The 24290-nt window shown below is 42.7% G+C and overlaps 1 protein-coding gene across 10 annotated transcripts in view; it reads left to right on the forward strand.

Moving 5' to 3' along the window:
• Nucleotides 1–2280: 2280 nt before the first annotated feature.
• Nucleotides 2281–24290, forward strand: part of PHF14 (PHD finger protein 14) — a 1104121-nt gene continuing 1082111 nt past the window's right edge. For 5 of the 10 annotated variants that reach the window (XM_029588965.1, XM_029588970.1, XM_029588967.1 and 2 more), the window contains exon 1: nt 2282–2457. In XM_029588965.1, coding sequence (XP_029444825.1) covers nt 2457 — 1 coding nt within the window. In that variant the 5' untranslated portion in view covers nt 2282–2456. Of the gene's footprint in view, nt 2458–24290 lie in introns of all 10 variants that reach the window. The other 5 variants (XM_029588963.1, XM_029588969.1, XM_029588966.1 and 2 more) reach the window with 2 other exon arrangements.

Consider the following 24290-nt stretch of genomic DNA (forward strand, 5'->3'; position numbering starts at 1 on the left):
TCGTGATTCAGAAACAAATAAATTCAGTAGTGTTCAGGCTTCATTTTCCAGGCAATCTACATATTCATCTGGTGTTCCATGTGGCTCTTCTGAAGCCTTATAAACTGAATCCTTTCCTGAAGCGCCAGTCATAGTGAAAGAGCATTAAGAGTTTATTGTCTGCCAGATTCTGGATGCCAGATTCATCAGAGGGCACCTGCACTATTTTGCAGACTGGAAAAGGTACAGCCCTGAGGACCTCAGTTGTTAACCGGCCCAAATTATCCACTCAAAAGAAATGATGGCCAAATCTTACTAAGAACACCCATAAAAGCCAAGACTAAGCCCCAGAAAGAGGAGGGGGAGTATTCTGTCAGGGGCAGTGGGGATTGACCCTGAAGCCCCAGGTGCTCAAGATCAGGGGATCTTGCAGTGAAGTCACAGGACTCTGAATCAGCAAGAATTCTCTATAAATATCAAGCAAAGCTAAGTTAGGGAGACCCACCTCCAGAGGCTCCCTAACCAGCATTAAGTGTGGCCCAAATAGACAAACCTTTGCTGATCCAACAATCAATACTGAGTTTGCTCTGTGTTACCTATTGCCTGGCCATGTTCCTGCAATCCTGGCTCCTGTTCCATTCTTGGCCTTCAGCTGCGCTCCTGCTTCCTGCTCCAGTCCCAATCTTCAGTCCATTCCAGTTCCTGCTCTCATGTGGAAGGCCTGGCAGCCACCTGCACCCAAGGGCTCAAGCCGTGAAGAATGGCAGCTAACTTTGATGGAAGAAAGCAGCTCCAGACCACCTGGCATCTTAAGATATGCCTTTGCTTATCCATTGCACCTTTCCTCTGTCCTTAGTGGAGTGGGCCACGACATTCTGCTTTGTTCATTTTTTACTTAAAGGCACCAAGGCTATTTTAGCATTTATTGCAACTTCTCCTTTTTAAAGGTTAGTGTTAACAGCCTGGTTCCACTCTGGTTAAGTTGGAGCCCATCCTGTTTGGAATAGGTTCCCTCATCCCCAGAATGTTCCCCAGTTCCTATCAAACCTGCGCGTAGAATGGGAAGCATGTCTGAGAAGGCAGTCCTGGAGGTTATGTATTTCAATTTCCTACCCAAGAGCCTAAATTTAGCCTCCAGAATCTCCCTCCTGCACCTTCCTGAGTGCTTGTTACATATGAGTACCAAGGACATATGAGATCCACTACTTCTCACTGGATAGACAACTTACCAAACAATTCACATCTCCACCAGCCACTCAGATATCTACTTCCCTAATGATTGAATCACTCACTACAATGGCTGTCCTAGCCCTTCCCTCCTGATCATAGACACCCTGAGATGCATCCTTGGTGCCAGAGGATAAAGCATCACCTGGAGGGCAGATCCTAGCAACAGGATCACTTCCTGCCCTCACCATGGTGATGGTCTGTCAAAGCAGCACAAGGGCTGCTAGACTGAATTTGGGACCACTCTACTATGTCAATAAAGGTCTCTTCTATATTCCCTTCTGTTTGTCTCAGGTATATAATCATACATGTGACACTTGGTACAAAAGAATGGATAGCCCCTTTTTGCTGCTGTCACAATTTGTTGAGTTGATTAAAGGCTGGTAAGCAACAGGTATGTCTCAATATAAGGGTCGCTAAATATGATTAAGGATTTTACATTTATTAGGTGTCTTTTAAAATATTTGGCTCTTAAATTTGATACCTGGGTGATTAATAGTTGAATAGCCTTCCAATGGAGACAAGGATGGTACCTGAATTCAAAAAGCAAGGGATAAGTACAGGGGTTTTTAAAGAGTGTTAGGTTTTATAGAAATCAGCAGTTGGTGTGGATGACAGACTAGATATGTTTTTTTTTCTGCCATCATGTTTCTAACTACAATGATTTTTCAGTAATTTATGGTTCAATTAAGTGTTTTATGGATTAAATAAAATTGCAGAGACCATGGATTAAACTCCAGCTTTGTCTAGTTTTAAAATATCTTTGGATAATTCTTGTCATTGCTCATTCAAACTTCGAATAACTTGTACAAAGCGTAAACCCTGTAATAACAGGCTTCCCTGCAGCTCAAACGTAGGCACGACGCATGCGCACAGCCGCAAACCGCCTACTGTTTCTGGTCCCACCTAACAGCCCGCCTCATCCCCTCCCGGGGGCCGAGCCATTATACACGGAACCAATGCATGGCAGTCGTACAGAGCAACCAATCACAATCATACTGCAGGCCAAGCTCCCCTGATAGTCTGCGCACACTGTCTTGATAGCGTCAGTCTCTGTTGACGGCCAATGAGGGAAATGCGATTTCTCCTTATAGTTTCCGCCCACAAGTGATGCGTCCGACGCGCCGTTGGCGTCGCATAAACTAGAAGAACCACGCAGGGCCGGGATTCTCTCAAAACAAAAGCGCGCCTGGTGCCGGCTCGCCGAGCCTGAGCTTACGCCTGCAGTAATTGCCGCCGCCGCCGCTTTCAGTGAGTCTCTGCTCACTCTTCCTTCGCCTTCAGACGTCCGAGCGGTCCGGAACTGCGCGGTGCTCGGGTAGGGGGGGTCTCGGCTCAGCGGCCGCCGACGCCTTGGCCTCTGCTTTCTTCCGAGCTCCCCCGTACCGCATCTTATAACGTTTCCGAGGTCCAAGCACAGAGTAGCCCTGCTCTCTTGTAGTCAGTAGGCTGGGTGCTGTAGCGGGAAATGATTCGTGTGACTGGGATTCAATGTTGCTATGCTGGTCTAAGGGGGGGGGGGCAAAACCCTAATGTTTTGAAAGCTGCAATTTCTGTTCTTGGCCCAGCAGACCTTCCGAAGGAATCTAGTCAGTCAACCCCATTGAGCAATGCCCAGGGCAGTACCCTCGATGTGTCGTACTATGAGGAGCAAATAGAAGGGGCATTTTATGTTGAAATTGCACTTTTCAGAAATGCTAAGGTTTTTAGCCATTTATAAGGGATTATCGGGCAACAAAGTACTGTTCTGTAAATAATAAAATATCGCCTAAGTGGATTTTTTTTAAGACAGCTGCTCCATGGGGCTAATTAAACATGGTCTCTGCTTCCTGCCCATGTGCTGTTGCAACTTACTTTTGGCATTAAGTTAGTGTCGAGGGAAGAAGGAAGTTGCAGTGATGAGCTGCTGGCCTCCTATGCAACTTCTTGTTACTATTGGTTTTTAAAAATATTTTAGTTGGTATTATAGATTATTATTGGATAATATCTAACTACTCGGTAGTAACCAATAATGGATAGTCAAACATCAATATTTTTATAAAGGAGTATAATATAATGGACCGTGGTCAGGCCATTGCTCTCAGTGATTCTCTTAGCTCACCCCGACCTTCCTTTGCATTTAGACCTGCTTGATTGACCCTTTGTCTGCCCCAGTATGGTGGTGGTTGTGTTCTGAAAGCTAATACAACACAAACTTACACTTTGTGTTCAATAAACAATGTTCCAACTTTCAAAGTATATGATTGTTTTCTAATAACTTTTTTAGTGGTTTAGCTACTTGATATGTTTATGAATTGCTCCTAATCATATTTTTTGACTATAACAGAAATGTTAATTTACAATTCTAGACTGCCTTCCTTGTACCAAAATACAATCCTAAACTGTTTACAAAGAACAGTATAGTACAATAATAGAAATATCAATACATCATTAATGTAATACTGTTACTGTTCTTGGATAAATGTGACTATTAGTAGACAGTCTATGCAAAATAGGTTGCTGAAATCAGAAATCGTAATCTTCACGAAGAGGTATTACTTCTGTATAGAAGTTCAGATTTTGTAAGTTCTTATGTAGTTTCAGTTCAAACATCTATTTAACTTTGCATTGCAAGAAAAAAAAGGGAAGAGTGAGTTTTAAGAAGTGATTTCATGGCTGGTCCTTGAATGTTTTGTTTAATTTGTCTGGATATGTGACTTTTTCCATATTATGTTTGCAAAGAAATTTCTTAGCATGTTTGATCTTCTGTGTGGTGAAGACTTTCTATCATATCTTTGCTGTAGAAAGTTTGAATTGGCCTATCTGGGCTTTATGTGTATTTAACCAATTTCTATTGTCGATCTGGAAATATGTTTGTGCTTACAGCTTCAATCACAAAATCTGCCCCAAAATACACTTAATGTATTCCAGAAACCCTAGATAGTCACACATAACTGAAATGGTTTACTGGTATCTCCTTCAAAACATTGTACATAGCCACATCAAAAATATAATGTATACAATATATTTATGTAAGACCCACGCTTGCAGAGTTTGTATATCAATCAAACTCAATTGCTAATAGGTCTCTTTATTTTCAACATTTTTCTGTTTTTTTTTTGAACTTTCTTAAAAATATTTCCAATGATATCTATCTTATATGCTGACAAACTTCAAGATCAATCTTCATATATCATTAAGCAAATATTCCTCCATGTATCACTAGCAATGAATTCACCCTTATATTCAATAGCAATTTTCATTTGCCCTTGCGGTAAGTACTTATCTCTGCATAACTAGCGATAGTCCAACCCCGACATGATCATGTTTCGGACACACAGGTCCTGCTTCAGGGGGAATCCTTTATTGAAGCTTCACACGTTCCATCAGCTCGATATACACCCGGCTATTTTCTTATTCTTTGTTTTTTCTCCTGCGGTTTGACTTCAGATTCGCGGGAGAAGTCAGACCACGGGAGAAAAAACAAAGAATGAGAAAATAGCTGGGTGTATATCAAGCTGATGGAACTTGTGAAGCTTCAATAAAGGATTCCCCCTGAAGCAGGACCTGTGTGTCCGAAACATGATCATGTCGGGGTTGCACATGAACGCCGGTATGCCATCACGTTGCAAGCTGAAAAATTGAGCGGGTGAAATAAACGAGCCCTTGAAAGGATTTTCAACATCCGAAACACTGTCCCGTGTCGGGCAGAGAGGCAGAGTCTACCGGGCCATTCTATTTGGATAATTCAGCTTTCATTTATTAAGCTAAATAACGTCATTGATATGATTTAGTACTGTGAATTTAAAGAGAACAATACAGGTGACATTCACACGAGAGATTTTGCAAACTGAAAAAGTAAAACAACAAAAATAGTATACCAACATTGACCAATAATTAAACAGAAGGTGGAGTATTAAAGTGAAACTAAGCTATACGATGACACCTATTATGAAGGTTAATGAAGCCTAGCATGCATATGCACTTCACAGGTTCTTGGTAAATGAAAAATTAACTTGGACACTATTGGTATTCTTTGCGATTATAAATATATTGTATACATCTATATTTTTGATGTGGCTATGTAGAATGTTTTGAAGGAGATATCAGTAAACCATTTCAGTTATATTTGTGTGCTTATAGGTTGACATGCCAGCAAAAATATAAAAATGTTTTTGAAGGAAAGAAGCAGGTTGAGCCAAGATTTTGTTTTCTAGTTTTTATGTACTTTGCTTTTGTAGCTTACTAATTTTAAATAAAAACAGGATTAATATCCAGTAGAATGTTGCACATTGGGACTTTTTAAAAAAAAGTCTTTATTGATTCGCACTCCTTGTGCGATTGATGTTTTGCAATTCAAATGTTGAAATAGAAAAATCGTCTTGTTTTCCTGGTTTAATCTTTAAAAAAAAAATTTTTTTTTACCTCACAGCCTCAACCTATTCTTTCAGCCCAGCAGAACCTTTTTTTTTTTTTTAATCCTTGTCCCTCTCCTGTTTTAGCCGAGCCATGTTTCTATATATATTGTATAAGATCCCATTTTCAAACAGCTTAACAAAATTGTGTAGCCACATTATTCATGTAAATTGCTATGGTGTTCATACTGTAGAGTAACATTCTTTTTTTCAATCAGTTTATATGTTTTCAGCCTGTTTGTTAGACTGACAACTGTATATAGAAGTTGGTTTTCATTGTGTAGATAGGGGTGAGCAAACTGGGGGGCTTGAACAGCCTGGCTGTCCAACCAGGGAAGAAATAATTGGTGCATGATCATTATACTCTTTCCCCAACACACAAGAGGTTTCTACCCATAAAGATTCAATTGTGTATTTAGTCTCATGCAGGATGTTTAACCTGTTGGACTTTATGCCTTTCTGGACATAAAACGCTACATCGCCTCCTGGGTGCTCCTCTGTCATAGCGATATAATTTGTACCCTGGTATAGCACTGTCCCATTGGTTATCCTCCTTCCACCATGTCTCTGAGATGCCAATTATCTCTGTCATCATTCACTGCTACACATTCTAATTCTCCGATCTTACTTCTGACATTAGCATGCAAACGTTTCAAAGTTAGTTTTTTGTTTTGTATTTTCATTCTGCTTTTTAATTGATAGGGATAAGTTAGAATTTTTTTAAGCTCAGGTGAGTTTTTACTTACAGGTACTTGGACTACTTTTCTTATTATTGGAACCTCACTGTCTGGATGCCCTAATTCTAATGCGTCATTAGTATCCTTTGAAGATACCTGAGCGACTGTCTGCTTTCCCCTTTGTTCTAGTTTAAAAGCTGCTCTCCCTCCTTTTTAAAGGTTAGTGCCGGCAGTCTGGTTCCACCCTATAAGTGAACTAAGAAATACCCAAGGAGAAAAATTGGCAAAATTAGTGAACAGTAAAAACAAAAAACCCCCATTGAGCAGAATGGGGTGATTTGTTTTCTGCCCTTAAAATTTTGATTAGCATCTAAAGATTTTATTTATTTTTGGAACATTTTTTTAACCCTTGCCATTGTGGTGTCTGCCTGGGTATGGAGTGCCTCTCTCTCTCTCTCTCGCGCTCTCGCGCTCTCGCGCTCTCGCGCTCTCGCGCTCTCGCGCTCTCTCTGGGACTGAGTCTGCCTCCCCCCTTTTCCCCCGAATCTGTCTGGGTCTGAATCGCTGGTTATGGTGGGTGTGTGTGCCTCTTTGGGTCTAAGGTCTGTCTGGGTGTGGCGTCTGTCTGGGGCTGTCTAGGAGTGAAGGGTTTCTTTCTCAGTCTGTCTGGTTATGGTGTGAGTCTTACTCTTGGTTTGGTTTTGTCTGGATGTGGGTTGTCTTTCTCTGCATCTTGGTGTCTCTCTCTCTGGGTGTGGAGGGTCTTTCTTTTTCTCTCTGGATCTATTTGGGTGTGGAGTCTCTCTCTCTATGGGTATTGGGTAACTATGTAAGTATCTGTGTGAGGTGTTTGTCTGTACTTGTGTGTGTGTGTGTGTGTGCTTAATCCTTTCAGCAAGTTGAAGAGAAACAGAACAGGGGTTTAAACCACTGGTGGTACCCTTCATATCTGCAGTTGTGCTTATACCTTTACATATAATATAGAAAAAAGGCCTTAGCAGGCAATACGAATTAACAATCAAATTACAAAAAGACGTATTTGCCAAAAAACATTTGTAATCTTAAGGGACCTTCATACAAACCCCTCACTTTGATATCTTTTAGAGCAGAGCTTTCCAAACTTTTCATGTTGGTGACACACTTTTTAGACAAACATAATTTCGTGACACAGTAATTCAGTCTACCAGCAAACCAGAAGTTAAAGGTTAAATGAACAAAATGTATTTCAACAATTTATGTATGTTTCCTTAAATATATACATAAATAAAATGTTTCACAACACAACCTATCTCATAATAAATATTTGCAGGCTTCCACTTCCTCCATGCTGATCTCGTACATTGTGAGATCGGCATAGAGAAAGTGCTACTCTTGCACATTCCCAAAGATTACATGTGCCAATCACTAAAAAGTAATTTTTTTTTTTACCTTTGCTGTCTGATCTTAGTTTTCTAATCGGTTGGTCACAGGCTTTTTTTTCCACCTTTCCTTTCTTGTTTTTTTGCCAATTCCTTTTACAGGGTCTTTTTTTCTATTTCTTTTCTCTCCATCTGTCTTCCCTCACACACAATCAGGTTCTCATTCTCACACACTATCTCACACATTCTCACACACACAGGCTCTCACTCACATGCAATCTCACACATCCACAGCTCTCACTCTCACATGCCTCTCTCTCATACATACATACATACGTACTGTCTCTCTCGTGCACATGCTGTCTCACTCTCACACACACAGGCTCTCTCACTCCTACATGCTCTCTTGCTCAAGCACAGGCTCTCACTGGCACATGCTGTCCCTCTGAACGGGTTGCCGAAGGATGGGCTCTTCAGAGGCCCTGATCTTCCCTGGCCGTGACATGGGATCTGCAGCGGCCCTGCTATCGGGTTTCCTCCTCTTCTCGGGCTGCCGTGACGTGGGATCCGCAGCAGCCCTGCTATCGGGTTTCCTCCTCTTCTCGGGCCGTCGCGACGTGGGATCCGCAACGGCCCATTAATGCTGCTCTTCTTCTGTACGCAGCAGATGCTCCTCCTCCTTCCTGCCCACGCGGCTCCAGCAACGTTTTTCTTCCAGGGCTGCACAGGCAGGAAGGAGGAAGAGTGAATGTGACCCTTTTCTTCGGGCCGTGGTGATGTAAGCTCCACCACTGCCCGCCGATCTTCCTGCTATAGTTCCCTGCTTCCGCCGGCCCTGTGGACCGGGCGACACACCTCCACACTACAGGCGACACACTAATGTGTCCCGACACACACTTTGGAAAGCTCTGTTTTAGAGCCTTGCGTTATGCTCTATCGATAAGTCAAAGGGGTATTCCTTTAATCATTGGTCCAAGTTTTTAACGATTGTTTTGAAACATTTTTTAATTATTTAAAAAGTGCACTACTTCCCCGTTTTGTTTTGAATTCATGCCCAAGCGATCAAAGGAACCCTAACTGATTTAATGAGCCATTCACAGTTTCACTGTACCGCCTGTGCGTACTTACACGTGCATGGCTTAATCTTTGAGACAAGCATATACTACTGGCAGGATCAACCAGATCACTCGGGCTTGAAGTCAAAACAAAACAGGGAAGTAGTGCACCTTTTAAATAATTAAAAACATTTTTGTGAAAATGTTTCAAAAAAATTGTTAACTTGGACCAATGATTAAAGGAATACCCCTTTGACTTATCGATAGAGCATAACACAAGGCTGTAAAAGATATCAAAGTGAGGGGTTTGTATGAAGGTCCCTTAAGTTTATAAATGTTTTTTGGCATATATGTCTTTTTGTAATTTCATACTTTTACATATGGCAGAATTTGTAATATGTGAGGCATTTTAAGAAAATGAGTGATCAAAGTACATGCCTGTTCTTAAATGTTTCAAATTAAGTTGTTGTTCACAATGTAGCACAATCATTAAGGCAAACCATAGCAACAAAGGAAATAAGAAAATAGTCCTGTTTAAAAGTTTCTATACCCTTGCATGTTTGGGCTGATAACTTGAGTGTATATTAACACACACAGGTTGAGATGGCAATGAAGGGTAGGTATCCACACCTGTGCCTTGTTTGACTGTTTATACACAGACACTAATTGCATTGAGTTTCTTATCTCTTGAGAAACCCTTGTGCATTTCATCCAGGGTTGCATAGACTTTGATTACTGAAGCATGGGGAAAGCAAAAGGACTCTCAAAGGATCTTAGAGCAAAAGTAGTTCAACTGTATAATTCAGGAAAAGGATATAAAAAGATATCCAAAGATGTGAAAATGCTAATCAGTACTGTTCAAACTCTGGTCAAGAATTGGAAAATTATGGATTTGTTTAATATCAAGCCAGACCAACAAAGATTTCAGACCTAACTGCTAGGAAATTTGTTGGGATGCAAAGAAAAACCCACAAGCAACTTCTACTGAAATACAGGCTTCTCTGAAACAAAGTAGTGTGGGTGTTTCAGGATATACACAATATGGAGACACTTGAACAAAAATGGGCTGCATGTTAAGTTGCCAGAAAAAAGCCATTGTTGCACCAATTCTACAGAACAGCCTGCCTTCAATATGCCAAATAGCACCTAGAGAAGTCTAAAAAAATTCTGGAACAAAATAATTTGTAGTGATGAGACCAAAATTGAAGTTTATGGTCACAACCATAAACTGAGTTTGGAGAGGAATCAACACTGTCCCTACCGTGATGCATGGGGGTGGCTCTCTGCTGATTTGGGGTTACATGAGCTTCAGGGGCACAGGGAATTTATTCAATATTGATGGCAGGATGAATACAGCATCTTATCAGATGATGATGTAGGATAATTTGCATTCATCAGCCAGGAAGCTGCACCTGGGGCACATTTGGACTTTCCAAATGATGGTGATCTGAAACATAAGGCCAAGTCGACCCTTCAGCGGCTGCAGCAGAAGAAAGTGATGTTCTGGAGGTGCCATCACAGTCTTCGCTTTAGGAAGAACTCAATCATGCAGTTCATGCTAGACAACCAAACAATTTAGTGATCTGGAGGCTTTTTGCCAAGAGGAATGGGTAGTTTTACAACATGAGAAAATAAAGGGCTTCATTCACAACTATTGCAAAAGACTGCAGGCTGTCAGTGATGCAAAAGGGAGTACTACATGATATTAAATGTATGTAAACTTTTGAACAGGACCATTTTGCTATGGTTTGTTTAATGATTTGTGCTATTTTGTGATGCATAAAATACTTTAATTTGAAACATTAAAAATGTCATGTTTTGTCTGATCACTCATGTTTTGTTTAAAATGCTACACATCTTACAAATTCTGCGAGGAGTATGTAAACGTATGAGCACAACTGTATTTGTTTGTATGTCTGTATGTCTGTGTTTGGGCTTAGATATATCTATTTCTCACAGGACAAGCAGGATGGTAGTCCTCTCATATGGGTGACATCACAGGATGGAGCCAAATCACGGAACACTTTTGTCAAAGTTTCTAGAACTTTGGCACCTACTGGGCATGTCCTGCAGCCAGCAGGGGTCCCCCTTCAGTCTTGTTTAAAGCACAGGAAGTGCCAAAAACTAAAATAAGAAAACATAACGAACCCAACACCGCGGGGTGGCTGGCGGGTTTCATGAGGACTAACATCCTGCTGTCCTGTGAGAACACCTGTTACAGGTAAGCAACATTTGCTTTCTCACAGGACAAGCAGGATGGTAGTCCTCACATATGGGTGAGTACCGAGCTGAAGATGTCCGAGAAATGTACCAAATGTATCCAAGATGTGCAATAGGCACAAGGACTGGGGTGAAATTTGGTAGAGGGCATCCTGAACCCTAATGGGCAGGTGGAAGGGTGTTGTACGTCAAGTTGCGAAAATGTTGCACAAGATAGACTGGCCGAAGATGGAATCTTGTCTTCCGGCCTTGTCTAAGCAATAATGGGCTGTAAAAGTATGGAGAGAACTCTAGGTGGCAGCCCTGCAAATGTCAGGAAGCGGCACCGATCGTAGGTGTGCTACTGAAGTTGCCATGGCCCTCACAGAGTGTGCTTTAACACGGTCTTGAAGTGGAATGCCTGCTTGTTGATAGCAAAAAGATATGCAGTCTGCTAACCAGGAGAGAGTCTGCTTACTCACAGGCTGCCCCAATTTTTAAGCTCTGGCAGTCACATGCTGAAGCAAAATTAATTGGCTGCCCATCTCACACAATTTCTCCCTGCACTTGTATGTAGAAGCAGCTGGTCCATCATGATGAGTTCATGTGTCTCCTCCCTTTTTCTCCCTTCATTTTAAAATTTGCAGGAGTCTGGTGGTATGTCCAATGCTTCCCTAGCCCTTTGTTTGGCCATTTGAGTCTTCTCTATGGAAGTTAATGTGCCACATAATGTTTTTGTTGAGGAAGGTGTGCCCTGAGCTTTAAAAGTTTGACATGCTTTAGTAGCTCATAGCTGAACACACCAATTTTTTGCGTAATATAATTCACCTTAAATGAAAATTGTGTTAGGTAAGGATCTGGTAGCTGAAAATAAACCTGGGACAGTGCCAGTAGTTACCTGTATGACTGAAAGATCTAGAATAGATGTGGCTAGTGGTAAAGCTAGATAGATATATAATTTAAACAGTAGTCTTACACAGAGATTTCACCTAATTATGCTACTGTTGCATTTGAAAGAGTTTGGTAGGGCTTCTCTTATTTTATTCAACTTGCCAACAAACTTTACAAATGTTAGCACTCTTCTGTTTCCTGATATGTAGTACATATTTTTGTTAATAATCCTAATGATGGTATATGCTGAAGCATTAGAAAGCAAATCTTGGAGACAGGATGAATGAAATTTCCAGTCCTTACAAGCAGGGAAGCTTTGCAAGATCTTTCAAAGAAAATTAATTTTTCTGTCGATAAGTAGCCTGAATTAGCCATGTTATGTGGGTGTTGTCATCTAGTAGAATCGAACACTTGTTTCTCCAAGATAGTAGAGCTTTCAGCTCTACTGAGCATGTGTAGGAGTTCTCACATGGGTATTGTTAAATCTGCAGTACGGATGTTTACTTTCTCTCCTTCAAGAATTTTTTTCTAAAACTTCTGAAAATAATTTGAACACTTTTTTTTTTTTTTTTTGTTTTTGCCTTGCTGCATCTGCAGCACTCACAGCAGAACTTTTGAATGCTACCCCCAAAAAAAAGCCAAGCAACAATTAAGTAGGGGAGAGATTTTTCTGGAACTCTTCCTTCAAGCTTCTCAATCATGTCGGAAGGTTTTAAAAGTTGCATTTGTGTCCATATAATGTCCGTCAAAGCTGGGCACCAGCTGTGGTACTGGTGCTTAGGGCCTGACCACAATCGGGCAAACTGTCAGGCCTGTGATCACATGTCTCTGTTATTTGGTCAGAAGCTGCAGCAAGTCTTCCTGCTGGATCACAGATTCCCTCACCCCTCTGGGTAGGATGTGGAACTCTTTAAAAACTGCCCCGTCTGTGCATTCCAAAGCCTCTGGGTTGAGTGGACCTGACCGGCATGCGTCAAGATCGAAGCAGTGCCACTCAGAACCACCTCTACATGCATCGAAGAAACACAAAAAAAACAATGCATTGGTGCAAGGAGTGTTGACAGCCACCTCTGCACATGAAGCATAGATTTCCAATGCATTTGAAGACCACATCAACACATCCCTCTACACCGATGTGCCTGATGCATGGAGTCCCAGTGCTATTGACGCATGATGCTTTGACACTGCAACACCGTTCAGCGATGCATTGTACTCTAATGCATTCTGTGCAACCTGGCTTCATTCCAGGCTGCACAAGTTTATTGATGCACCTAGGGATGCCTTCTCATCGCAGCTCCAAGCATGTGGCATATGAGTATTTGGAAAATGTTAAGCTTAAGAAGAAATCCTCTTCTACTTTCAAGAGTTCCCCTTCACAGTCACACAAGCTGTCTTCTCTGACCTCTCTTTCTCAAGATTCAAATTCTGCAAGCAGTCTTGCGTATTGAACACTATATGACAAGGGCTGAAATAGGACCATCTGGAGATTTTATTCCTTTGTATCCACAGATTGCAATGGTTCTCCCTGTGGCACAGATGCTGGCTCAAGGGCTATACCTAGACATGTCAGACTCGTTTGTTCCATTATGCCCATTGCGTCCAATAGACAAACTATGGAACAGGAACTAATTCTGGTCTCAGAAGAGGATGCTTCCCCTCTCACATCAGCACAAAGGACTCAGTCTATTGAACAAGTGACTGAGATAGTAAATGGGTTCTTCTCCTCATTGTCCAGGGAGCCTGGAGAAAATGCTTGTCGTCATTTACCACATTTGGTACAGCGCTTTCACAAGCTTCAGCTCACTGCTTCCGATAGCTGGATCCTCGAATCCTGTACTTAATGGATCCACATCATCGCTTACAGCGGAGTCATCTCAGTTTGAACTGGCTGGTCAGTCTTGCCTGCAGGACACCCTGAGCTGCTGCCTCAATCCTGAGATTCGTCCATCTACCCTTGGCCTAGTATGCCATCACCCAGAGGTTCTGATGTGGATTCAACAGATCCATTCCAAGAACTTTTTTGGACTTTATATCCCCTCCATAAGACCTCTTATACATGAGGTATAAGGGGCAAACTCAACATTGCCATACTTAAAGAAAAAGATCCTTGCTCAGAGGTCATGGGATTGCTGCAGAATCTAGACATATTGTTGGATCCAGTAGTCCTTCTGACTCATGCTGTTTTGGATGCTGTACAAATGAAGATGTGGGAAATACCAAGTTCTGGCATAATAGTAGCCAGAAAACTATAATTTAAGTACAAGATGCAGAAACCTCTAGGTTATGATGGAGTATAGTTTCTACACCAATCAGAGTGCTGGAGTTTGCTCTTAAGAAGGCAAAGATAAAACTTCATTTCAACTCTTCTCCAGGAAAGGATGACAGGCTCCTGGATAACTTCAGGTGATCTGGGTGGGAGGTGGTAGTGTTTCAGGGCTGTATGTTTACAGCCAGTATTACTCATCAGTTTTATATGGTCCAGTATATCAGTGACTGCATCCTGAATCTAAAGCCATTTGCTCATTATAGAATCTGGCACCCATGCTCTCTTCAGTTGCTAAGAGATGTGGCGAAAGCCTTTGGTTTTGTTGCACAGAAATCTGCAGCTGCGATAAGGTTGCGTCGCATGGTTTGGCTTTCAGCTACCAGCATCTGGAAAAATATGCATGAAATGCTTGCAAATCTCCAATGCCTAGGACACAACCTTTTGGGCGAAAAGCTGTGGGAAACAGTTGCTCAGATTAAAGACCAGCATGTTGCACTTCAGTCCTTATCCACAGCGCCTGACCAGCCGAGCATGTTCAGTTGGCCTTTAAGAACAAAAGAAATTGCCATGCTGGGTCAGACCAAGGGTTCATGAAGCCCAGCATCCTGTTTCTAACAGCGGCCAATCCAGATTGCAAGTACCCACACATTAAAAATATCCCATGCTACTAATGCCAGTAATAGCAGTGGCTATTCCCTATGTCAGCTTGATTAATAGAAGTTTATGGACTCTTCTCCCCCCCCCCCCCCCAAGGAACAAATCCAAACCTTTTTTAAACTCTGCTACACTACCTACCCTAACCACATCCTCTAGCAATGAATTCCAGAGCTTAATTGTGCTTTGGGTGAGAGAATGTTCTTAGATTTGTTTTAAAGTGCTATTTGCTAACTTCATGGGAGTACCCCCTAGTCCTGCTAACTTGAGAGTAAATAAGATCCACATTTACCCTTTCTAGTCCTCTCATGATTTTATAGGCCTCTGCCGTCCCTTCTCCATGCTAAACAGTCCCAACCTCTTTAGCATTTCCTCATAGGGGAGCCATTCCATCCTCTTTATCATTTTGGTCACTCTTCTCTGTACCTTCTCCAATGCAACTGTATCTCTTTTTGAGATGTGGTGACCAGAATTGCACACAGTACTCAAGGTGAGGTCTCAACATGAAGTGTTAGAGGCATTATGGCATTCTCCATTTTATTTACCATTCCTTTTCTAATAATTCCTAATATCGTTTGCTTTTTTTGACTGCCACAGCACACTAAGCAGATGATGCCTAGATCTTTTTCCTGGGTGATGACTTTTAATATGTAACTTTAACATTGTGTAACTACAGCATGGGTTATTTTTCCCTATATGCACCACCTTGCACTTGTCCACATTAAATTTCATCTGCCATTTGGAGGCCTAATCTTTCAGACTCGCAAGGTGGTCCTGCAATTTATCACAATCCACATGTGACTTATCTACTCTGAATAATTTTGTCTCATCTGCAGATTTGATCACCTCACTTGTATCCCTTTCCAAATCATTTATAAATATATTGAAAAGCACAGATCCAAGTACAGATCCCTAGGGTGCTCTACTGTTTACCTTTTTCCGCTGAGGAAACTGACCATTTAATCCTACTGTTTCCTGTCTTTTAACCAGTTTGAAATACACATGAGGAATTGCCTACAATAGGAGGTGCTGTTATCAGGCATCCTTATCGTTTTTTCCAGCATTACCATCTCCTATCTTACAATCACAGACACAGCTGCAACAACTTCTGGCCAAATCTCGTGGGAGATAACAAAGACAGCCAAAGTTGTTTCTGCAGGCCAAAGCCATAATGGGCCCCAGTGTTTGATCCCAGCTGTCCAGAACATCGCCGATCCAGTAGTGTGCAGAATCAAGCCTTCCTTCCAGCTTGGTGCCAGATCATGATAGACACAGAGGTTTTCAGAAATGTGTGGTATAGTTACTGTTTGCATTTTTCCTGGCTACCTTACCTTCTGAAAACAGGAGCTCTCGAGTTGGATACCTTCCAATTGCTCCAACTCCAGGAGGAAATGCAGTCGTTACTTCAGCACAATGCAATAGAACAGTTCTCACTATCCCAGCTGGGACAGGGCTTTCTATTCCTGATACATCCTCATACCAAGAAGTTGGGGGACTGAGGCCTATCCTAGATTGAGATACTTGAACAAATAAATGTACCAGGAAAAATTCAAGATTAATTCTCTCAACACCATTCTCCTGGTTTATGGGGAGTAGATGTGCTTCCTGGATCTCAAAGATGTCTATTCACTTATACCCATCTACCCATCCTGGTGCTACCCTTGCTTCCAAGGGGATTCCACCCATTACCAATATAAAGTAATTCCATTTCGCATATCGATTGACTCTAGGGTCTCCAATTGCCTTTTGATGATTGCGGCTCATCTGCGGCATTGGGGGATTCAGGTGTTCCCATGCGTGGATGAATGGCTCCTTACTGCACCTTCTCTGGAAAATGTGTTGCATCAGTTCTACACAACGATTCACCTACTGCAGAGTTTTTGCTTTCTAGTAAACTTCAATAAATCCAATTAGGCTCTGACACAATGCATCCAATTCATTGATGCCTGGATAGATTTGCTGCTGCAGTATGTGTTCCTAATCTCAGAAGGGGTATAGACTCTGTTAACTGGTATTATGGCTTCTATGAACACTTCTGACATGGCCCGGCAAGTTATGGTCATTTGGGTCACATGTCAGCAGTGGTATATGTTATCCTTTTGACCTGGCTACACATTCTCTGTCTACAATGGAGCTTGCGTGAACAGTGAAATCTGTTAATCCAACAGATGGAATCTGTCATCTGCATTTCTGCAGAGATGAAATGAGAACTTTACTGATGGCTGCTCTCCTACGTTCTTCAGGATGGCTACCCTTCGGCCTCTCCCTCATTACCTTGGTGACACATGCCTCAACAAGGGGCTAGGGGCACATGCCCAAGGCTGCCGGAAGCAGGGCACTTATTCATTTGTAGAGAGTCATCTTCAGATCAACCTTCTCAAGCTCAGAACGATCAAGCAGGCGCTAGTTGCATTCACTCATTTTCTCCAAGGCAAAAGTGTATTGGTTCAAACAGACAGCTAAGTCGCTATATTTAATGTCAGCAAACAGGGTGGAATGGACTCCTGTGTCAGGAAGCACTGGAGATTTGGTGGTAGGCAGTCAACCATCAAGTCGCTTTTCATGCCACATACCTACCAGATATATCCAATTCGCTGGCAGACCATCTTAGCTACCTTCCACCATCACAAATGTCCTCTGTTTACTGTTGATGATCTTTTTTGAGTTGTGGAATCACCCATCTATCGACCTGTTCCCGATGGAATATCACCGAAAACTTGACCAATTCTGTTCAGTTATTCCTAGCAATCTTGGACTAGCTTGGGATGTTTTTCTCCTAGATTGGGGGGGAAAAAGCCTTGTGTATACTTTTCAACCAATTCCTTTCATTTCCCGTCGATAGCAGGGCTGAATTAGCCATGCTGTCTGGGAAGCGTCGTGACCAGAGGTAGGTGGAGTCTCCTCAGCTAGTAACAGAGCTTTGACTCTGAGCGGCTGTGCGGTGGAGTTCCCACGTGGTTACCTCATCTCCTCAGTTTCTTTTTTTTCCGTGAGCCGATCGCACACAGGGTTTTTTCTCCTTACATTTTTTCCTCACGGAAGATTTTTTTCACTTTTTTTTTTTCTCAGAATTTTTTCATTGATTGAATCTCTGGCTCCCAAGCTGTCAGGATTCAAATACTGCCAATGGAAAAATTATGTCCTTAACAGACGGACATAATTACTGCTACCTGTGCCTAAGCCCAGAACACGACCAATCGTCGTGTTGGGACTGCGGCTGCATGCCTCCCCGGGCTCAGTGGCACAGGGCAGCGAAGATAGAGCGTCTCAGAATCAGATCTTCGGCTCCACCGACCTCCGCCCATTCATCGCTGGGACCGGCGGCGGGTAAGTCCCATACAAAAAGGGCTTCTTCAGTAGACCCCTCTACAGTGCGCCGTAGTCTAACTGCTGGATCCTCAAAGTCCAAATCACCCTTAAAACGAGTCGGGGCTCAGACATTAAAAAATACATCAGGAAAGGGAGATGCATTGAGGGGGATCAGGCTTTCCAAGCCTAGAGAACCCCTCCATTTGGAGCAGAAGCAATGAATGCATGATGCTTCCACGGCGCTTTCCATTCATACGGGGCATCCAGGACGCCCGGAGCACTAATGACGCATATCGTTCAAAAGTCGCACGGATCGGATATGACATTCAGTATATCCAAACCATATGACGCAAAGGCGGAGCACGGAGCACTTAAACTGCTCCTTTCTCCTTCTAAACATGGTACATCAAAAAAGAGACAGTCTGAACCACATACTTCGGATGAAGTAAACCGTACTGCCAAACGAAAAGAATGGGAACCGGTGCACAGTATGCCCGTCCCTACAACACAAACCTCTTCAGAACAAATATCTTTAAATTTAGAAAATATTCCTCAGAAAAGGACTCAAAAAAGAAAACACCAAGAGGTTTCACCTATTGCTTCTACATCCAGTAGAGACATGGAAGTGGAGCTTCTGTCTGCAGCAGAAACCTCTCCATCGTTACAATCTATTGCGAGTGACTTCTCTCTTTCTGGAAAGTCATCAGCTTCCAAATCCAAAGAACTATCTTCCACAGATCAAACTCCTTTGGCCAAAAGACGCCACTTAACTCCCAGCATTAAGTCTGCATCTCAAGCTGTAGACTCTTCGGTTCATTTTCCTTCAAAATCGAGGAAACAAAAAATATACATTCCTCTGCAGGGAACTCTGGCAGAATCAGCCATGTCAAAAATCTCGGAGGCATTATCCTCTTTCTTTCAAGAATTAGAACAAACTAAACAATTTCCACCTGATTCCCCCTTGCAATCTTTTCCCTCACCTTCACTGTCTCTGGTTGCAAGGGAACCTGATTTAGAACAGGAATTACAACCTACCAGCCCGGGTTCCAATATTTCCATTGCTTCGTCTCACTCTTCAACGGGACTTCCTTCTGATTCCCCGGAAAGTCCACCGGAGCCTAATTCTACTCCAGAAGACTTAACTTATGCTAAGTTTATCGAAAAGGTAGGAACCACCCTCCAAGTCCAGACGGGGAAAAATACTGGACCCAAGGGCTGAGATGATGGGAATCCTAAAGATATTCGAGGCTCCTGCTGAACCAATGGCCCTACCACCGCATGAGGTCTTACAGAATCTTATTTTAAAAAATTGGAAGACTCCTTTTACTACTACTGCAGCTTCCAGGAAGATTGATATAAAGTACAAAATACGCAATTCTTCCATTTGAGACTCCAACTTCCACATCATTCGGTCGTTGTAGAGTCTGCTCTCAAGAGCAAAACGCTCCAAGTTACATTCCAACACCCCACCAATTAAAGAGAGCAAATGTCTGGACGACTTTGCAAAGAAGGTATACCATTCCTCGATGTTAACCTCCAGGATTCAACATCACCAATTTTATACCACGTAGTACCTCTTTGAAACTCTGCAACAACTACGTCCTATTTGCATCTCAGAAGACAATACTCTTCCACAGCCATACCTCGATCTTGAAGAAGGTCTTAGACATTTTCTTCGATCCATTTTCGAGTCATTTGAATCAACATTGCGAGCCTCTGCCACGGACATTGCGGCCAGGCGTCTTGCATGGTTAAAGGCCAGTGCTTTCAATCAGACGTCCAAGAAACTGGCAGATATTCCATGTGTGGGAAGCAATCTCTTTGATCAGTTTACGGAGATGGTTTCTAGACTAAAAGAGCAGTCTGCAGCGGTACAATCGCTTACCTACATGATTGAAACACAAAAACATCAGCAGAAATACCCTCCATTTTACCGTCGTCTGTATTATCAGAGGGCATGTTCTCGACCATTTACTCAGTATAGACAACAACCATATACTTTTGCTAGATCCATACCACAGGCCGCCACAAGAGGATGACCTAGACAACAGAGGCAATAAAAACAAGCACCAGCTGCACAACAAAAATAGCCATCAACTTCATCTTTCTGAAGAGGATTCAACCACCACTACCACACCCGAATTACATAGGAGGTCGTCTTCAATTCTTCCTCGTCAATTACCGCAGACCAATGGGTTATCAACATCATAAAAGAGGGTTACCAACTAAATTTCAAATCTATCCCACCTCTTCCTCACCGTTCTCCAATACGGTCTGTACCCACTCATACCACATCCCTCAAGTCAGTTAACCAACCTGATCCTGCAGCATTCCATTCAAACAATCCCTCTTCACCTTCAGAATCAAGGATTCTATTCTCAATATTTCCTCATTCCAAAGAAATCAGGGGGCCTTCGTCCTATTTTGGTTCTCCGTCTCCTGAACCAACGCATTCAGAGAGAGAAATTCAAGATGACCTCTCTCAAGAACATCCTACCTCTTTTACAACCCAACGATTGGCTATGCTCCATCGACCTGAAGGATGCCTACTACCATATTCCAATCCACCCTTCTTCTTGGCAATACCTCTGCTTTCAAGCTCAGAGCTCACATTACCAATACAAGGTTCTCCCTTTTGGTCTTTCTTCAGTCCTCAGGGTATTCACGAAATGCCTAGCAGTGGTGGTGGCTCATCTCAGACAAATGTCGATCCAGATATTTCCATACCTGGACGACTGGTTGATAGTGGCTTCCGACCCGTGCACTCTCCAGGAACACACGTTACGCACTATAAATTGCCTTCAGAAGTTGGGATTCCTAATCAACTTCAAAAAATCCCAACTCCAACCTACAGAAATACTTCAATTTATAGGTGCTGTCATCAATATGACAGAGCAGAAAGCATATTTCCCATCAGACAGCATGCACACTCTGACGTTAGCAAACAACCTAATCAACAAAACCCAAGTATCTGCACGCCAAATCCTTCAACTTCTGGGTCATATGGCAGCAGCCATCTATGTAGTTCCCCACACCAAGCTTCATATGCGCCGCTTACAGTGGGGATTAAAATTGCAGTGGTCTCAGTTTCTACAACCACTCAGCTTCAGGATACTCATTACCAACTCAATGAAAGAGGACATTCATTGGTGGCTCTCTCCTTCCAACCTCTCAATGGGAGCCCTCTTCCGGCTACCTCCACATCAGATTGCGCTCACTGCGGACACGTCCAAGAAAGGTTGGGGAGCCCACCTAGGTCCCCTGAAGACTCAAGGGCTCTGGAATCCTCAGGAATCCCGATACCAGATCAATCTCTTAGAACTGCGAGCAATATGGAAGGCACTTCAAACCTTCTCAATTCAGATCCGCTACTCAAATCTCATGGTGTATACCGACAACCAAGTGGCAATGTTTTACATAATCAAGGAAGGAGGGTCCAGTTCTTGGATGGCACTTCGAATACTTCATTGGACTCTAAAATTCCAAATTTCTCTCCAAGCAACTTACCTTCCAGGCCTAGACAATATAACAGCAGATCGTCTAAGCTGAGTGTTCCATCCACACGAGTGGACCCTGAATCCAAAAGTAACAGAGAACATTTTTCAAAAATGGGGTTTTCCGTCAATCGATCTCTTTGCCACAGAAAGCAACAGACAAGTTTCAAACTTTCTGCTCAATTTACCCCAGCAGCATACGATTAGCCCCCCGATGCCTTCCTCATTCCATGGACAAACGGGCCTGATGTATGCTTATCCTCCCATTCCACTGATTTCTCGGACAATTCAAAAATGCATACAGGATGTGGCGGACATGATACTCATCGCACCAGCATGGCCAAGACAGCCATGGTATGCCTATCTGATGCGTCTTTCCATACGCAAACCGATACTACTACAAAACCATCCACATCTTCTGACACAAGAAGGGGGCTCTCTTCTTCACTCGCTGAATCAATCGCTTCATCTCATGGCATGGAGATTGAATGGCAGGTATTGACTCACCTTAATTTACTCACTGAGGTGGAGGATATTCTTATCGCATCCAGAAAGCCTTCCACAAGACTAAACTATACAGGTAAATGGAATCGCTATCTCACCTGGTGCAGCCCTAGGAACATAAATCCTTTTTCCGCTACCACCTCTCAAGTTCTACAGTATCTGCACACACTTTACGAAGCAGGTTTAGCTACCACTTCAGTCAGAGTACACAGTGCTATTGCAGCGTTTCATGACCAGCAGCATGATTTGCCCATATCAAATCATCCATTAATATCTAGACTCATAAAGGGCATGTTACGGCTCCGCCCACCGGTGACTAAACCGCCGGTACCATGGGATCTCAACATAGTGTTGGAGCAGCTCATGCTACCACCCTTTGAACCTATGGACACCAACCACATAAAATATGTGACATGGAAAACTGTATTTCTTGTGGCCATTACATCAGCACCGGAGGGTCAGTGAGCTTCAAGCTTTGGTTCATTACTCTCCTTATCTGGAATTCTATCATGATAAAGTAACCCTCTAACCTCATCCTACCTTTCTCCCAAAGGAAGTTTCCGCCTTTCATATCAATCAAACCATCACTCTTCCCATTTTTATGCAAAAGCCACATGCCAATGATCGAGAAAAGCTTTTACATACCCTAGACTGTAAAAGGGCTCTCACCTACTATAAACATAGGACACACTCCGCCTCTAGGTACTCTCATCTATTCCTCTCCTTTAACCCCAACGATCCGGGTCAACCCGTTTCAAAAAGGACTATAGCTAGTTGGCTATCACAATGTATTCTATTTTGCTACAATAAACGTTCCTTAAAATTTGCAGATAAGCCTAAGGCGCACCAGATACGCGCCACAGCAGCATCAGTTGCCCACTTAAACAATGTTCTGCTACTGGATATTTGCAAAGCGGCAACATGGTCCTCCATTCATACCTTCACAAGTCACTATTCCCTTCAACAACAAACGACCTCTGATGCAGCTCTAGGCACAGCAGTCTTATCAACTACACGAAAGATATGAGACTGTCTACTACTTCCCATCCTTCAAAAACATTATACATGGACACAACCCGGGAGCTTGGGACTCCCAGACAGCATGGCTAATTCAGCCCTGCTATCGATCAGAAAAAGCAAGTTTGCTTACCGTAAACGGTGTTTCCGTAGATAGCAGGATGAATCAGCCATGCGTTCCCTCCCTCCTCCCTAGACAGTCACTTACGGAACAAATTAACCTATCTTACCTCTTGCTTGGCTACAAAGAAACTGAGGAGACGAGGGAACCGCGCAGGAACTCCACCGCACAGAGTCAAAGTTCTGTTACTAGCTGAGGAGACTCCGCCTACCTCGGGTCGCGACTCTTCCCAGACAGCATGGCTAATTCATCCTGCTATCTACGGAAACACCGTTTATGGTAAGCAAATTTGCTTTTACAAGTACATTTCAGAAGCTCGTGCAGGACAATGCCTGCATGATTCCCATAGTTCCAGCATAGCCCAGACAAGTCTGGTATGCGTTTCTTGTACAACTTTTTTCATGTCGTCTTATATACTTTGTATCGAATCCAGATCTGTTAACCCAGGAAGAAGGGCTCTTGCTGCCTCCCAATTTTCCAATCTTCAGCCTTGCAGCTTGGATGTCGAGCACTCAGTTGCTAACTTGTCTTTGCTAAAATCCATTGAGGGTATCGTACTCTCGGCAGAAAGCCTTCCACTAAATGAAACTACTTATTCAAGTGGAATAAATATTCAAATTTGTGCACTTGAAATGGATTTGACACTTTCCTGTGAGCTACCCCATCTTTTGTCCTATATGCATCTCCTTTCTGACTTGACGCGCCATATCTTCGGTAAGAGTTCACCTCAGTGCCATAATGACTTATCATGTCTTGGTGGACAGTAGGCCAATATTAACACATCCTTTAGTGGCAAAACTTATGAAAGGTCTGTGGTACTTGAAGCCTCTATTCTGTAAACTTCCAGTGCCCTGGGATTTTAGCATAGTGTTACACATGTTAGGAAACTGCTGTTTGAACCTTTGGATATGGTGTTTCTAAAGTACTAAACATGGAAAGTAGTGTTCCTCACTGAGGTTGCTTCAACGAGGAGAGTTGGCGAGTTTCAGGCACTTATCCACTACCCGCCTTATATGCAGTTCTTCTGTAAGTGGTGTTCTTTGAACTCACCCAAAGTTCCTTCCCAAGGTGGTCTCAGCCTTCCACATTAACCAGTTCATCATATTACCCACCTTCTTTCTTTGACCACATACTAATGATGGTGA

This window comes from Rhinatrema bivittatum, chromosome 2, assembly GCF_901001135.1.
Source record: "Rhinatrema bivittatum chromosome 2, aRhiBiv1.1, whole genome shotgun sequence".
In the NCBI taxonomy this organism is placed as follows: domain Eukaryota; kingdom Metazoa; phylum Chordata; class Amphibia; order Gymnophiona; family Rhinatrematidae; genus Rhinatrema; species Rhinatrema bivittatum.